At 51.2% G+C, this 15,494-nt stretch overlaps 1 protein-coding gene across 3 annotated transcripts in view; it reads left to right on the forward strand.

Moving 5' to 3' along the window:
* Znf362 (zinc finger protein 362) overlaps positions 1 to 12,768 on the forward strand; it is a 32,598-nt gene extending 19,830 nt beyond the window's left edge. For all 3 annotated transcript variants that reach the window (XM_023701007.1, XM_004640993.2, XM_023701008.1), the window contains 3 exons: positions 9,870 to 9,948; positions 10,047 to 10,205; positions 10,963 to 12,768. In XM_023701007.1, the coding sequence (XP_023556775.1) occupies positions 9,870 to 9,948; positions 10,047 to 10,205; positions 10,963 to 11,079 (355 nt within the window). In that variant the 3' untranslated portion in view covers positions 11,080 to 12,768. The remainder of the gene's footprint in view (positions 1 to 9,869; positions 9,949 to 10,046; positions 10,206 to 10,962) is intronic.
* The last annotated feature ends 2,726 nt before the right edge of the window (positions 12,769 to 15,494 follow it).

Below are 15,494 nucleotides of genomic sequence, written 5' to 3' on the forward strand. Positions count from 1 at the left end.
TCATTTCAGCCCTTATTAAATATTTGTGGAATAAATATAACTAGCTTGTGTAGGGCATAGGACTTATCTGTTTAGCAAATATTTCCAGCGCCCCTGTGCTATGCCAGACATCGCTCTAGGTGCTGCGGGCACAGCCAGGTGCCAAATAGACCACCTCCCCGCCTAGTGGGGCCTGTAGTCTAGCCGAGGCAGCGAAAGGGAAACTCAAAGAGACACACGCTGCAAAGGAAGAGAGTTCTTGCAAGGAGTGTAGACCTCAGAGAGGTCTCGCCAAGTAAAAATACCATAGGTATTTAATGAAACAAACAAAACGTTTCCAGAATTGCAGTTCTTCTGTCCCAAGGGAGGAAACAGTTTAGTTTGCTCATGTGATGATTTGCATAGTTGAAAATGTGGCCATGAGGTCACCAGACTCAGTATGGTCACTGTTAGGGAGAAAACCATGCTCCTGTGGAATTTGTGACTTAACTGACAAACTTCCAAGTTTTTTTCTCTCTCGGGGGACCTTAATGCCACCCAGAGGGAGCCCATTTGTTGTTGTTGCCTGCATTGTCCTTGTGTTCTTCATCCCAGGATGTGCAGTGTTTCATCTTGCCTACATCTCTGACTTTGGGGCCTGTTGGGTAACAAGAGAAAGGGCTGTACAGCAAGGCAGTGGTCTCGTTTCTCCTTGCCAAGCCTCCTACGGCATGGCCACGATTGCAGACATTTGCCTTAGCAATTTCTCATTTTGTCGCTGCTTTGGTTTTTAAAAATGTAGTCTGTTTTATATACACAGAAGTATATGAGAAGGCGTTGATCAGTGAGCAGTCCTCCTGGTTGCGTGGTGCTTGGAGCGTGTGGTACAGAGGCTGAAGAGTCCAGCTTCTGCTAGGAGACTTTCTGTCAAAATCATAATCCTGTGTGTGTGTATGTGTGTGTGTGTGTGTGTGTGTGTGTGTGTGTATGTATGCGCATGCGTGCGCGCGCTTGTGCAATGGGGGATGGGGAGGGATGTAGAAAGAATTTTTGTTAGATTCTCAAAGGCCAGGATCGCAGAACCATATAGCTTGTTCTGCCAGACTGTAACTGTAGGGGTGCCCTCGTTTTGGAGAACCCTCAAGTTTATCAATGTTCCCTCAATAGCAGGAATTGATTTTTTTTTTTTTTTTTAATCACTGTCGAGGCAGCAGCTCCACAAGCCAAGGAGCAGGTCCAGCACTTGCCAGAGGCCTGGGGAGGCCTCATTCTCACATAAAAAGTACCAGCCTATCAGCCTTGTCCTGCCTAATTAAATGAGTTTGGTCTTTAAATGTGACAGTTCTGGCACGGTCATGGTTACAAATTTGATTTACTCAATTATGTCATGTTTGGAAGGAGAGCAGATTCTTATTGAATCTGTACACAGAACTAATGACTGAAAAGAAAAGAGATCACGTTAAAAGCTCTTTAATGCTTGGAAATAATTATTCTGAGTAGATTTTATAGGCTACTGTGAATGATGTATTTTTTTCAATAGAATTATTATTTGAAAACTTACTCGATAAGTTTATTAGTTTATGTTAATTTTTGTTTGTTTGAGACAGGGTCTCCTTCTGTAGTCCAGGCTGGGCTTGAACTCCCTGTGTAGCTCGTGGTGGTCTGTGATCCCCCTGCTGAGATTGTAGTCCCTCCCACTGTGCGTTGTGAGGTGTTAGTTGGAACAAGGGACCTCTTAATGGATATTTTATTTTACTTTGTTAAATATACCATCTTCAGTTGGAGATCAGAGACAGACCAAAGGAGAGGGGAGAGAAGAGTTTTCTCATGTGGTCTTTAGAAAAGGGAACATTAATCACAGTGAAATCAGCTTCATCCAGTCCTGAGTTAGTCAGCTCACTTCGCTAAGTTATTTGCTCCTGGATCAAAGATTCTTGCATCCCGCAGGGCTGTGGGTGTCTGGTCATAGCGGTGATGTCAGCTTGGAAGCTTGAACTCATCATCTCTTCCCTGAAGTACAAAGAGCCAGGTGTGCGTGCCCTGGCCCTCCCTGAGGCTACGTTCTCTTGATGTTCCTCGTGGAAGACTCCAGCGCCAAGCAGAGGCCCTAAGGCAAATGTGGGGGGTGGTGAGACTTGTCGAGGAGGCCACAATGATTCTGGTCAACTTACTACTGTAATCAACAGTACCAGACAGGAGGAGAAGAGAGTCCTCCATGAGGTAGAATGCATGATCAATTTCTCCGATTAGGAACATATTATGCATAGCAAGTGCATCACCCCTGTCTTCAAGATCTTTTAATTCATCTCATAAAACGTGGGTTCTGATCATTATTAATTACTTGATATTTGAAATCTTGAGGCCTTCTATTTTTGGCAGTGCTGGTGATTAGGCTCAGGTCCTCAAGTACCTGGGCTCCACCCGAGCCTACTCAGAGCCCAAGGCAGTGCTCTCAGTGTTTCTGTTGATATTTGGTGTGTCAGTCTCTGTAGTAAGTTTTTTGATCCTTCTTCAAAGGTACACTAAATATAGATATTTATATGATATATGTGCTATTTATTTATAATGTATGGGTCCCCTTTTGTTCAGCTAATTTGGAACTATGGAGAATACAAAATAGGACCTTGTTCTGATTATCCCTCTTTTTAAAAAAAATTTATTTCGTCTTTTATTAGGTACAGGGTCTCACTATGCAGCTTGGACTCGTAGTGATGCTCCTGTTTCAGCCACCCCAGTGCTAGGATTACAGGCGTGCGCCACGACGTTGGGTTTCGGTGGTGAGCGCAGCGCACCCTGGGTTCCAGGGCCGGCATGGCATGCAGTACCAGGGATCAAATCCGGGTCCTTGTGCTTGCCAGGCAGGCGCTTAGACCACTGAGCTACCTCCCCAGCCCTACCCCTCTTTTTTTAACTCAAGGGATCAGGTTTGTGGCACTGCTCAGGGGCCACACTGGACACACCAAGAGCATTTGCATGTAAAAGACACCTTGGCAGTTTCATTATTCTGAGCTGGAAGCCTGGATTTGAGAAAGATGACAGCACAAAGCTGGCAGAGTAGGCAAGGTAGGGGCACCAGTCTGGCTGAAAGTAGTGCAGCAGCAAGTAATAGCAGTGATTCCAAATTCTGGCTCTCCCCACCCCCCGAAGCAAGCTATTTAAAAAATATTGTTTAAGAAGATAGTCTCCCTGCCCCCAAAATTAACAGGCCCTTTACAAAAAGTGTTCCCACACTTGGGGATTGCTCTACATTCCTGTAGGCACAACTGTCTGTCTGTCTGTCTGTGTCTGTCTGTCTTTCTCTCTTCTCTTGTGTGATTTAAGTTCATAGTGACAGGACACCAAAGAACACTATAAAAGGACCCTGTCAACATTTGGAAGGCCATCTATAAGTCAGTAGGCATCGCTACATATAATTCAGCTGATGTGTTCTAATGCACTGGCAAGAGACGGGTGCCCCAAATGCCCAAAGTCCCAGAGTCCACTGGACAAACATTCACACCTAAAGGAGCAACCATACTCTAACCTCAATGCCTTCTGTTATTCAATCGGGAACCTTTTCTATTTTTCTGTCACTTGGCAGGGAACCAGACAATCAGATCATACATATAATTAATCAAATCCTTTTTCCCAGTGTTACTGTCACTAAGGAAGGACTGAAAGAAGGTCATGTCCAAAGGAGAGGCAGCTGTAGTCAAGTGATACAGGCAGGGTTAGAAAAAGACCATGTAAGGTCCACCCCAGAAGTTGAGAATGATGTGACAGGGCCACTGGCGGGGTGTAGTTTCATGTAGGTAGGCCAGGAGCATCTTGGGGAGGACCTGCAGTGAGAATGGAAGGCGTCCCCGTAGAGCAAAGCAGATGACTTGCGAGGTGTAGCCCGAGCCCGTCCCTCAGAAGGATCAGCCCACTAAATAATCAGCGCCACTTTTATTAATGGAGAAAAGAAACAGAATATTTCTTGTCCTTAGTCTGTTCATGGTGGAAAAACAGAAGTGGCCTCACGCAGTTCGCATGTGTGTAAAGGTCCTCACGAGTCTGTGGATGTCACAGTGGAGGCATCAGGGGTAAAATTGTTTTGGGAGGGAGTTAGTGAATTAGAGGAAAAAGCACACAGTTTTTTCTGTTTGTGGAACCCAGTGCCAGACGGAGTGATGCTGCATTTGTTTGTTTGTTTAACTCGAGGTGTAAAGTGTGTTTCATGTTTCTCCTGGCTGTGTCATGTTATCTGCATGTGTGACGATAACCATAGCAGGGGACAGTGGCATTCTTGTTTTCTGGCAATAATCATGGTGATAATAGCATCCTCAGCTGTTCCTTATAAAGAGTTCCCTCATGCCCCACTCTGCCTAAAGTGCTTTTTTTAAAAAAAACAAAACAAAACAATTATTAGGGCTGGCAGTATAGCTCAGCGGACTAAGCGCTTGCTTAGGTAAGCCCAGGGGCCAGGGTTAGATCCCTGACTCCGCATGCTGAGCCATCCCCATCCCTGGGTGCGCTGAGCTGGTGACGGAGTCCAGGTGTGGTGGCATGTAATCCTAGCACTAGGGAGGCAGAAATCAGGAGGATCGCTACAAGTCTGGGCTGTGTAGTGAGACCCTGCGCGCGTGCACGCGCGCACACACACACACACACACAAAACAACCTAAAAGAAGATTGATTGATTGATTGATTGATTGATTGATTGATTTGGTATAAGATCTTGCTATGCAGCTTGATCACTCATAGTGATCCTCCTGTCTCAGCCTTACCAGCGCTGGGATTACAGGCATGCACCTCTATGCCCAGTTTTAGTGGCCAGCATGGCACAGGCTGTCATGGCATGTGGTACCAGGGATTAGACCCACGTCCTTGCTCTTGACAGGCAGGCACTTAGTCTGTCAAGCTATCTCTCTGGCCCCCTCAGGTGCTTTACTATATAAGGTGTCCATAAAATCTACAAAAGCTGTGGACTTTTGTTTTTTCCTGAGAAAATGAGTTTGAAGAATGCCATGTAGAGTGAATCATCTAAAGGAACGTTAACTTTCACTGTATCTGCTATTGTACTCAAAAAGCACAAGATAGCTAAAGCCGTTCAGTAGTGAATACCTGAGAAATAAAAGTCTACTTGGAACATCATCACCTTCACCATTATCATCATCATTATTGTAATAACAGCCCCAATTCTATCTAGTGAATCCTTAATTTTATTTATACATCAAATAAATTCCCTCTTTATAGTTTGACAAAACAATCTACCTTAAATAGAAGTTAGTGTGTTACAAATTAGCACTGGATTTGGGCATGGTAGCATAGGCCTTTATCCCAGCACTCAGGAGGCTGAGACAGGAGGATTGCTGCATGGTCACTCAGCCTGGGCTACAAAGTGAGCTCCAGGCCAGCCTGAGCTGCAGAGCAAGACCTTGTCTCAAAAGGACAGAAGATGGAAGCAGAACAAAAATGAAAGCTAACACTGCAAAAATATTTTCAGAACACTCTTTTTATGAAGTCGTCTGATCATTCCAGTTCTTACAATATTTATTATTACCATCCCATTTTAGAGAGGGGGAACCTGCAGCTCAGGGAGGCAGAATTGCTGCCCAGGGTCATTCAGCTTAGGTGGCGCTGTGCCTCGGAATGACTGCTCTTGCAGGAAGATGGGAGGAACAAAGACACCAGCTGCAGAAGGAACTCCTGTGAGGGTGGACGTGCCCCATGTCTTCAGGGGTCTTGTGCTTGCGGGGGGGCTGGGCAGTGGAGCTTGTTGCAGCCAGGGCTTGCAAAAGAAACAATTTAATACAGGATATATAATTTATAGGATTATTTTATAGTAACCCCAAGGAGTCACATACTAGAGAGTGCAGGAAATCTGTCTACATGCTAGAAACCTAGAGAATCCAGCTGAAGGGCTGGGGAAATGGCTCAGTAGAATAAGCACTTGCCTGGCAAGTGCAAGGGCCTGAGTTCAATTCCCGGTTCCACCAAAAAAAAAAAAAAAAAAGAGAATCCAGCTGAGGGCCTGGATCCCATGGAAATGCCCTGCAGGAGTCCAGCTGAAGGCCTAGAGCCCGTGCTGTGCCCCCCATGAGTCCAGCTGGAGGCCAAACGCCCACAACAATGTCACATGCAAGTCTGTTTTGTGGATCTACGTTGGGAAGGCCCAGAAGTCAGTGGTGGAAGCTAGAAAGTCCTCATGAGCGGGACGAAGGTTCTGTGCCAGCGGCTGAGGGACCCGCACTGGAGCCAGGAAGTGACTCCCAAAGTGAGGCCCAGAGCTCCCCCAAAGTGAATGCAGTCATCTTCAGCGACAGTGAGGACCCACACTTCTCTGACAGTGAGAGCAGCTGAGTTCACATCAGGAAAGCCAGCATGCAGGCTTTTCCAGGAGCATCAACAGCACGGCGTCTTCCTCTCCAGTTCTCCTTTTATGCCGCTGAGCACGATCCTCAGATGGGCCCTGCACACCTAGCACCACGCTGATTCAGTTGACCTGGGTGTTAACAGTTTGGCCACCAGTGGTCAATCCACCACAGGGCTGGAGCAACAGTCACGGGGACCATATTCAGGAGTTTCATACTCCCCGAGCAAGAGGGGGCTCCCTGTCTGGGGCCAAGCTGTGGGTCCCCTAGCGGGAAGCATCCCTGGAGCAAGGATTCCGCCTTGAGAAGGGAGGGCTTGAGTGGACTGGGAGTTTGGGGCTTGAAGGAGAGTCTCGTGGCCAGCGGGGCAGGCAGCCTGTCTGTCCTTCATGCTTCCAGAAGCCACTCTGTGAAGCCCCCTCGAGGCGAGTCCCGTGCTGTGCTCCATAAGCAGCCACAGCTCGGTGGTCAGAGGCAGGCCCTGGCCGGCACGAGCCCCACTGCGACCTGGGAGGCTGGCAGAGGAGGTGGAAATGCTGGGGAGTCGCAAGGATGAGGTGGCGCTTGGGGAGAATCATCTGGGTCAAGCTTAAAAGGTCCCCCCACCCAGTCAGAGGAGAAGGCATTCTGGGCAGGGGAAGGGCAGGAACAAGGGCACTGCATGGGCCACACGTGTCGGAGAACACTTGTGAGGCGCCCGGCTCAGAAAGCAGTGGCAGGGAACTAAAGTCAGATTGGGAAGTGCCTTGAAAGCTGGGGCAAGGCCTTGGGACCCTGTCCTGCAAAAATGGAGATGTGGAGGTTGCCGAGCAGGGCTATGGCCAGGTCAGACCCTGTGGCTGCTGCTGTTACCGAAGTCAGGCAGCCCAGACTGAGGAAAGAGTCCAGGGAGGGGCTGTGCAGATGGTCCACCTGGATGGCAGGAGGCCAAAGGGGCAGTTCGTGGTTGAGAGGGCTTGGCTGGGTTCTTCAGGAGGGACCTGAAATCTGTGGAAGACAGCCAGTCATTCAGTCAACAAATGCTTTTTTTTTTTTTTTTTTTCTGAGGAACCGGGGATTGAACTCAGGCCCTTGCACTTGCCAGGGAAGCGCATATTCCACTGAGCCATCTCCCTGGCCCAACAAATGCTTTTGAAATACATCCTAGGAACAGAGTTTATGATTACATGGACCATGTTTCTGTTGTCAGTGAAGAACTTTAGAAGAAATTCCCTTTCTTTCATGCAGTCTGTAGTAGTTTAGGGAGCTGTTTGTTAGGCCCACCCCACTCACTGGGGTGATGGTGGTGAAGACCGAAGGAGTTCTTGTCCTCAGGAAGGCAGCCAAGAGAATACCAACCAGACACTGACAGGAGGACCTGTGCCCGGCTCCCGGGAGCTGGTGTCCAGGTGCTCTGGGGTGGGCTGCAGGGGGCTGGCCTTGTCTGGGGGTTGAGACAGGCTGTCATGGGAAGGGACTTGAGTCCTGAGCACTGGCACCTGGGCTTACTGGGGGGAGGGGAGGGCACAGGGTGGATAAATGGCAGCAGCAGGAGGAGGACAGCCCAGGCTGCCAGCCTTGCTGGTGGGGTCCTGGGGTGGGACAGCAAGGAAGGACCTGAGTTCGGCAGGAGGAGAAGACTCTGGAAAGGCCATGTGGGGTTTAAAACAAAGTAGCACATGTCCTGGAGAACCCAAGGCCCCTCTGCATCTGCTCCCCACAAAATTCCCCAGCCCTGGAGAGGAATGAAGGGGGCAGAAGGGGAGGGAGTGCTGGCACCGGGTGGAGCTGGAACCTTCCTTTCCTTCCATGGCACAGACTAAGCGGTGGTCTGGGGTGACATCCCTGAACACATGACCCCATGCAGGGGACATGCAGGTAGAGAGCGGCCTCAGGACTGGGCCAGCCCCACATGGCACATCTGGGATTCCCTGCCCAGTAGAGGAGACACAGGCAGCCCTGAGAATGTGAGGGTCTGCACTGCGAGGAGGGGCTGTGATGTGCAGGGCATTGGGTACCAGAGGTGAGGCGTGAGCCTCTTGCCCAGGGAGATGCCTCAGAGCTCGGCTCTGTGATGCTGGAAGGAGGCCCTGGAGTGTGGAAGGGAGGAGCTGCGGCAGGGCAGAGGTGATGGCGAGAGTCCTCCCATGTAGTTGCTAGAGAAGAGGTCCTGAGCAGAGAGTGGGACCCAAAGAGCCAGAAGGTAAGGCTGGATCTTCAGAGGAATGGCACACAGGAGTGACACGTAGGAATTTGGACTCTAGAGCCCCGTGTGACCCTGACTCCAGTGCTAGGCCTGGCTGGACAGACCTTAGTTTCTTTGATGAGTCGACAAGTGGGCACAACAGACCCTGGCTGCCAACTGGGCATTGTAGGGAAAGAGAGGGCACCACTTGGGCACGTGGTGTTCACCCTTCACCTCATGCTCCTCAGCCAACAAGGAAAACAAGCTCCCAGCCCAACTGGCCTGCGACTGCCTGCTTGCTCACCAGGCTGGTGACTCAGCACCAGGAGCTGCCCAGGGCTGGGTGTGGCATTCAGGAAAGGCCCCTGTGGGCATGTGCAGACCCTGGAGCACCTCTCACTGATGTCGCCACTCCGCCCATGCACCATCCTTACCTGTCATTCACCTCTGAGTCGCTGACCCAACATCACCTTCTCAGTGGGGCCCTCCCCTCCCCCTGTTCAAGCTGGCTTCTCCTGCCTGGCACCCACGGGGATCCTCACCCCTTCTGCGTCTTCCCACAGCACCCACTGTCTTCTGTGTGTGATTTGGTCACTTTGGGTTTCCTGGTCGTTTCTGCCAGGCAGCACTTTTGGTCTGTGTAGGTCATGATGTGGCCCAAGTCCTGCATGGCACTGGCATACAAATGGTGCTGTGACCAAGGCTGAGTGGATCCTTAACAGCCAGGCTAAGCCCCTTACACACATGTCATCTTCACAAGGCCTAGTGAGGTCAGGGACTGTTTCTGTACCCATTTTATAAATAAGAAAACCAGTACTCAGAGATTTGCCCACCCAGCTAGTACAGAGTTGCAGGGTAAGAACTCAGGAATGGAGCAACAGAAGGAGTGCCCAGCAAGGACTTGAGAGGCTGAGTTTCAGGGCCACACTTCTGTCACTGGGGTGATTGTCACCATCGTGGACATGTGTCTGCCATGGAGAGAAGACAGGAAATGAGTTGGGGGCTAATTCAAGGGAGGTAGCTCCTTCGGGGAAGAGGCAGGATGGACAGGGAAGGTCCCAACAGTGCTGTGGGCTGTTCTTTCCCTGGATCTCTGTAAGGTGGGAGTTTAAGAAGACAGGCATGGTTAGGTGGTCCAGGCCAGCACCATAACTGGTCTCCAAGTGGTGCTGGGAGCCAGGGACAGCAGGGACCTGTGAAGAGGAGTGGGAGGCCTTAACAGACAGGCAGTAGAGACCAGAGAATAAAAAAGATGGTGACCTTTGAGGTCCTCTTGCATGGGTGCACTCAGCCGTGGGGATGAGGGTATGGGTGGGAACTGAAGGGGCAGCTTGGGGCAGAGGTACGGCCTGGTGAGCCAGAGGTTGGGGTCTACATCAGAGGCCCCCACCTCATTGGGTTGCCCATTGCAGAATCCACACAGGTGACAGACCCTATAAGTGCCCACATCCTGGCTGCGAGAAGGCTTTCACTCAGCTCTCCAACCTCCAGGTGAGTGCCTGCCTCGTCCCATCCCACCCAGCATGAAAAGGTCCTGGGTTAGGGGAAGGACTCCCCACCTTGTGACCCCCTGCTGTGCTCCTCCACAGTCTCACCAGCGCCAGCACAACAAGGACAAGCCCTATAAGTGTCCCAACTGCTACCGGGCCTATTCGGACTCTGCGTCCCTGCAGATCCACCTCTCAGCCCATGCCATCAAGCATGCCAAGGCCTACTGCTGTAGCATGTGTGGGCGGGCCTACACCTCGGTGAGTGTCTCCAGGGCCCAGCCATGGCCCAGCCTCTTCCTCCTAGCAGTGTGCTGACTCCCCACTTGTCTGACCGAGAAACTACAGCCCCAAAGGGCAAGTGACTCCCCAAGAGCAAACACAGGGAACGGCAGGCTAGGGCTTCTGAGTCATCCTTCATGTTTGACTGCTCCACTAAGCTCTCAGCCTCCTGCCTGCCTTTGGCCAGGGTTCCTGAGGCGCTGGGTTTCTCAAGGCAGTGTAGGAGCCTAAGACCCTGTCTGAGAACTCAGCTGCGAGATGCAACAGTCTTCTGATGTGGGATAGCTGCAGTCCCCATTGTGACCACAAGGTGGCACAGTGACTTGGCCCAGAGCACAGGCCTCAGAGTAGCAATCCTTCCCCACCCCTGCTTATGGAGGAGACTGAGGCTTGAGGGGTAAGATGACTTATCCAAAGTGGATCTCTCTGCTAGAAAATGGCAGAGCTAGTCCCAATCCCAGGCACACTGCTGCTCTGTCCCTGGGAACACCAGCCAGAGGCAGGGCTGCGGTGTGGCCAGCACACCCGTCACAGCCAGCGGGTGGGCCTGCAGAGTTGTGGGTGGGCACTTCTGGGTGCTACGCTGGTGCTGGTCAGCTCCTCAGCCAGCCATCTCAGACATGGCAGGGCAGCCCCAAGCCCCTCTTAGCCCCTGGTGGCTCCAGTGGCTTCTTGGAACTGCAGCCTCCCTGCGTGCTTATGGTGGCACGGTTCTGCGTCTCACCCCTGCCCACAGGAGACCTACCTGATGAAGCACATGTCCAAACACACGGTGGTGGAGCACCTGGTAAGCCATCACTCGCCCCAGAGGACCGAGTCCCCTGGCATCCCGGTGCGGATCTCCCTCATCTGAGCCCACCCGAGATGGGCGCCGCCCCGCCCAGCCCACTGGCAGACCTACCGAGCAGCACCAGGCCCAACTCCCACTGGGGCCCTCCAGGAACCGCTGAGCTCTCTCATGACCTTCACAGCCTGCCAGGAAGCGTGGTCCGCAGAAGCCCTGTCTGGTTCAGCTCCTGGGGCCAACTGCAAGATTCTGGACTGTTTTGGTGGCATCCAAAGACGATCTCAGAGCACTTTGAACCTGTCTGTTGGGTTTTCTTTTTGTTCCCCACCCTTCACTTGCTTCACTGTTTTTTGTTTTTTTTTAAGTTTGTTTTGGAAATAACAAAACAAAACAAAACAAAAAAAGATATTTATTGGCCAGGATGTTGGTGCTGCTAAGACCGAGAAATTAAAAGAACCGGACAGATGGATGCAGAGAACCAGAGGGCAGTGTGAGACCATCTCCGGCTGTGGCCTTGGGTCTTGAGGGGAAGCTCAGGCAGGGGTTCTGGGCAGCAAAGGGGACCCCCGGGAGGGTGGGGGTAGGAGGCAGCTGAAGCAAGCCCTTGAGCCCTGGATGCCCTGCTCGTGCCATCTGAGCTGTGCTCTGGGCTTCACTGAGCAGAGGATGTGGCAGCCGTCAGGGCTGTCCAAGTTTCGGGGAGGTGGCAACAAAGGGGGCCAGGAGATCTGCAGGACCAAAATAGTGCAGTGACAGGCTGGACAGCGGGCCCAGGAAAATGGGGGAGGGGGAGGGCTGGGTAAGACCTGGCCTCACCCCCACTTCCCCGGCGACCACCCCAGTCTACCTCGGTGCTGGCCAGGAAACCTATCGGCTACCTCTCTGCCACCCCAGACTGTGGGCAGGGGCATGGGGAGGGAGTGGGCCTGGGACTAGGACCCCCTTTCAGAGTTTCCTCAGATGAGGGCAATGCCCAGGGAGGGGTTATTTGTCTTCACTGCCATGGAAGGGGAATCCCCAGCCCAGGCACCAGGCCCCTCAGCAGGGAAGGGATCCTCCAGGAGGGTCCCAGGAGCAGACCCTGCCCTCCAGATGGCCCCCACAGACATCCCCAATCTGAAAGCCATGTGTGTCCGTGTATATAGGAACCATGTACAGAGCCCGGAAAAGCCCCTCCACTTCCCCCCGGGAAAAAAAGAAAAAAGAAAACTAGACAGAAACTCATCTATATATTCTGTATCTGGAGTTCCGTTTTGAATATTAACTGTGTTATTTTTATACACTTTTTAAGCCTTAACTCGCCGTTGATTTACCAGTTTCACTTTCCTGGGGTTTCTATTCCCATGGGGTTCTCTGCCCCACCCCCACCCTTTGTTTGACTTGTCTGATACTCAGTATTGTAGTTTTTCGTCCGCATGTTACTACCCTGTAAATATGCTGTTATACATACTGTTAACACCCCTTTGCTTTTTTCTATGGGACCTCCAGGCCACCATATTTAGAACTAGTTACCTTATTAAAAAAGAGAAAACAGTCTGTTGGCTTCTCAGTCTGCATCTTGGTGGCAGGGAGGCGAGGGCAGGTGCCCATCCAACACTTCAGGAGAGAAGTTTGCAATTATAAAAAAAGAAAAAAAAAGTTGGGGAGCAAAATCAAGCGTGGGGGAAGAACACGAAAGGGGCAAGAAACCAAGACGTTACACCCCCTCTGCTCTTTGTATTTCTCTGTTGTGAAGAATAAACTACCTGCACCTGGGTGCAGCAGTGTGTGTTGTGCTGTGTGTGGGAGCCGGGCCGGGCCGCCTTCCCACAGCTCCATCTCCCTTCCCCACCCTGACTCGGGAAGGAAGGAGAGGAGAGGACCACCTGCCATGAGCCAGCCTCACCTTGCAGGGCCCCAGCGCACCCTGCTGAGGGCCACACTGCAGCGAAATGGCAGGGACATCCGTTTGGCAGCTGTGTCTAGTCCTGATACACAGATTCCCTGATAAGTCTCTTCTCAAGGAGCGCCCTCGAGGGATCCGTCATGAGTGCCTGATTCCTGGAAGCTGTTCAAGTGTTTGGGGGTGGGGGACAGGCCCAAGAGGCTTCCTTCAGGCCCATTTATCCCCTTGGGAGGGGCCCCCATTTTGGTTGCCTGGAGGATGATGCAGAAATAATCCCACCCCCCCACCCCCGGGTTTATTAGGGCTGTCCCTGTGGGGGCAACTGGGGAGACAGAAGAGCCTCCACTTGGAGTCACCATGGAGTCACCATTGGGAACGCCTTCCCTCAGAGCCCTCAAGGTCCTGGATCCAGGCTTCTCTGCCTGTGACAGGAATCCATTCAAAGGAGAATTTACTGGCTGGTGGAAAGGCCTGCAGTCCAGCCAGCTTCAGGGACCCGAGGATGCATTTCAGATGTCTACCTGGCCCTGTTCTCAGAGTCAGCTGTATCCGAGGGCTCCTGTTAACTCCAGACTCCCAGCTCCAGGCTTCCAGCAGCCATTCTCTATCCTGCCAGAAGGCCAGCAGAAGTCCCCCTGAGCCCCCTTGGTTCCAAATGGGGTGGGCTGTGTGCTTGTTTGGCTTGGACCTGGGCCCTGTGCCGTACTGGAGCAGAGTGAAGCCTCTGTCTGGAATACATCTCCCAGGCAGTGTGCTCCCATCAGAAAGGATGGATGTGGGAAGCCCAGAACCAGTAAGTAAAGTCACAGGTCTCATCTCTTTCTCTAATCTTCCTGCTATGCCCAGAAGAGAAGGGCTTTAGGAGCCATAGTGGTGGCCGATCCAGCATGACCCCATCCCCAGCCATACCTGAATGGTCCAGATAGACACCTACCCCCGATTTTCTTTTTCTTTTTCTTGGTGGAACTGGGGATTGAACTCGGGCCCTTGTGCTTGTCAGGCAAGCGCTTATTCTACTGAGCCATCTCCCCAGCCCCAGGGGATTTTCTTTGAAGAGTCAGTTGCTAAACATTTACTGGTGTGTCACTGGAGGAAGCTACCCCTCTCTAGTCGGTTTTCCACTCCATGAACTGGGAGATGAATAAAGAGGAAGAGACAATATGGACAGAGATTGAAAGCTAGTGATAACCTCTATTCCCAACTCCCAATCTTTTTCCTCGGGCCATGTTTAATTTTGTTTTCTGGCATCCACGATCGTGTTCCCAGTGATAAGATTTTGAGGTGCTTAACCTCTGAGAACCTGATTTCCTCTCATGTAAAATCGAGTAAATAGCAGTAATCAATTTATGAGGTGGGCTGAGGAGATAGCTCAGTAGAATAAGTGCTTGCCTGGCAAGCACAGGGTCCTGAGTTCAATCCCTGGTACTGAAAAAAAAAAAAAAAAGTTTATAAGGTGGGTATGAAGACTATGTGAACTACTACAGGTCTAAGGTCCAGAACTGCCTGGCACATAGTATCTTCAAAATGTACCTATTATTATTGTTAATTGCTGCTATTTGACTTAGCCCTAGGGGATTCATGTTCTTTTTGATCAGTGTCCTCAGTTATTTTTCTTGTTATTGGGACAAAAATACCTGACACCCACAAAATAAAGGAAGAAAGGTTTATTTAGCTCACAGTTTGTAGAGGTTTCAGGCCACAGTTGGCTGGATCCAAGGCAGAGTGACAAGCCGAAAGATACTGCAGAGGAGAGACAGTCCCTGGCAGGACAGGCAGGACCTGGGCCTTTCCTTTTTAGCCCATCTAGGTTTCAACCCTTTTGGGTAGTGCCACCCACATCCAGGATGGGACTTCTGTCTTCAGCAAATGCATTCAGTCACACCCAGAGCTATGACAATTCCAATCAGTAGACTAATTTAGTATTCCACGTCCTTAATCCCAGCATCACACATGTTAGAACCTAAGACCTAGATCCTGCAGCTCCAAAAGCTCCACCACGATCACACGAGGCTTTGGGGAAACATCTAGGTATAAACCGTAACAATCAATGTTGCCTAAGGTAGGCAAAGATGGGGAGGAGTTTCTGGGAATGGCATGTGAACTGGCCCAGAGGGTTTGGAACCTGGGACAGGGGACAATTTTGCATGCAGCAATGACCCTCGGGATTGAGAGGCTGATTTCTACCTGCTCACCTGGAGGGTGGGTGAGCACCCTGCCCCTATGTGCCCAGGACAGGTGCTGGGAACAATGGCAAAGATCGTGGATGTGGCTGCAGAGGGAGCTTTCTCTCCCTTTCAATACTGCCTCATACTGAGCCCCGCTATAGACCCTGCACCTTCCTCAGGCCTATGTGCTCCACAGAAGGCAGCCATTCTGTGGAGACTGCTCTCCCGCTCCACCTAAGCTTCCTTGAACCCTCTCTCTCCTCAGGAAGGTCTCCATTGCAGCACACAGCTGCCCAGAGCTAGAAACAGAAACACTCCTGATCACGCCAATTATTCCCCTATGAAACAGGACACCCCTGTTCTTTAGCGAATCCCTTGCACTCCAAGAATTTGCAAGAAAGGAAGCAGGTAGAGAAGGCAGGGTGTGACTG

This window comes from Octodon degus, unplaced genomic scaffold, assembly GCF_000260255.1.
Source record: "Octodon degus isolate 3935 unplaced genomic scaffold, OctDeg1.0 scaffold00130, whole genome shotgun sequence".
Classification (NCBI taxonomy): Eukaryota; Metazoa; Chordata; class Mammalia; order Rodentia; family Octodontidae; genus Octodon; species Octodon degus.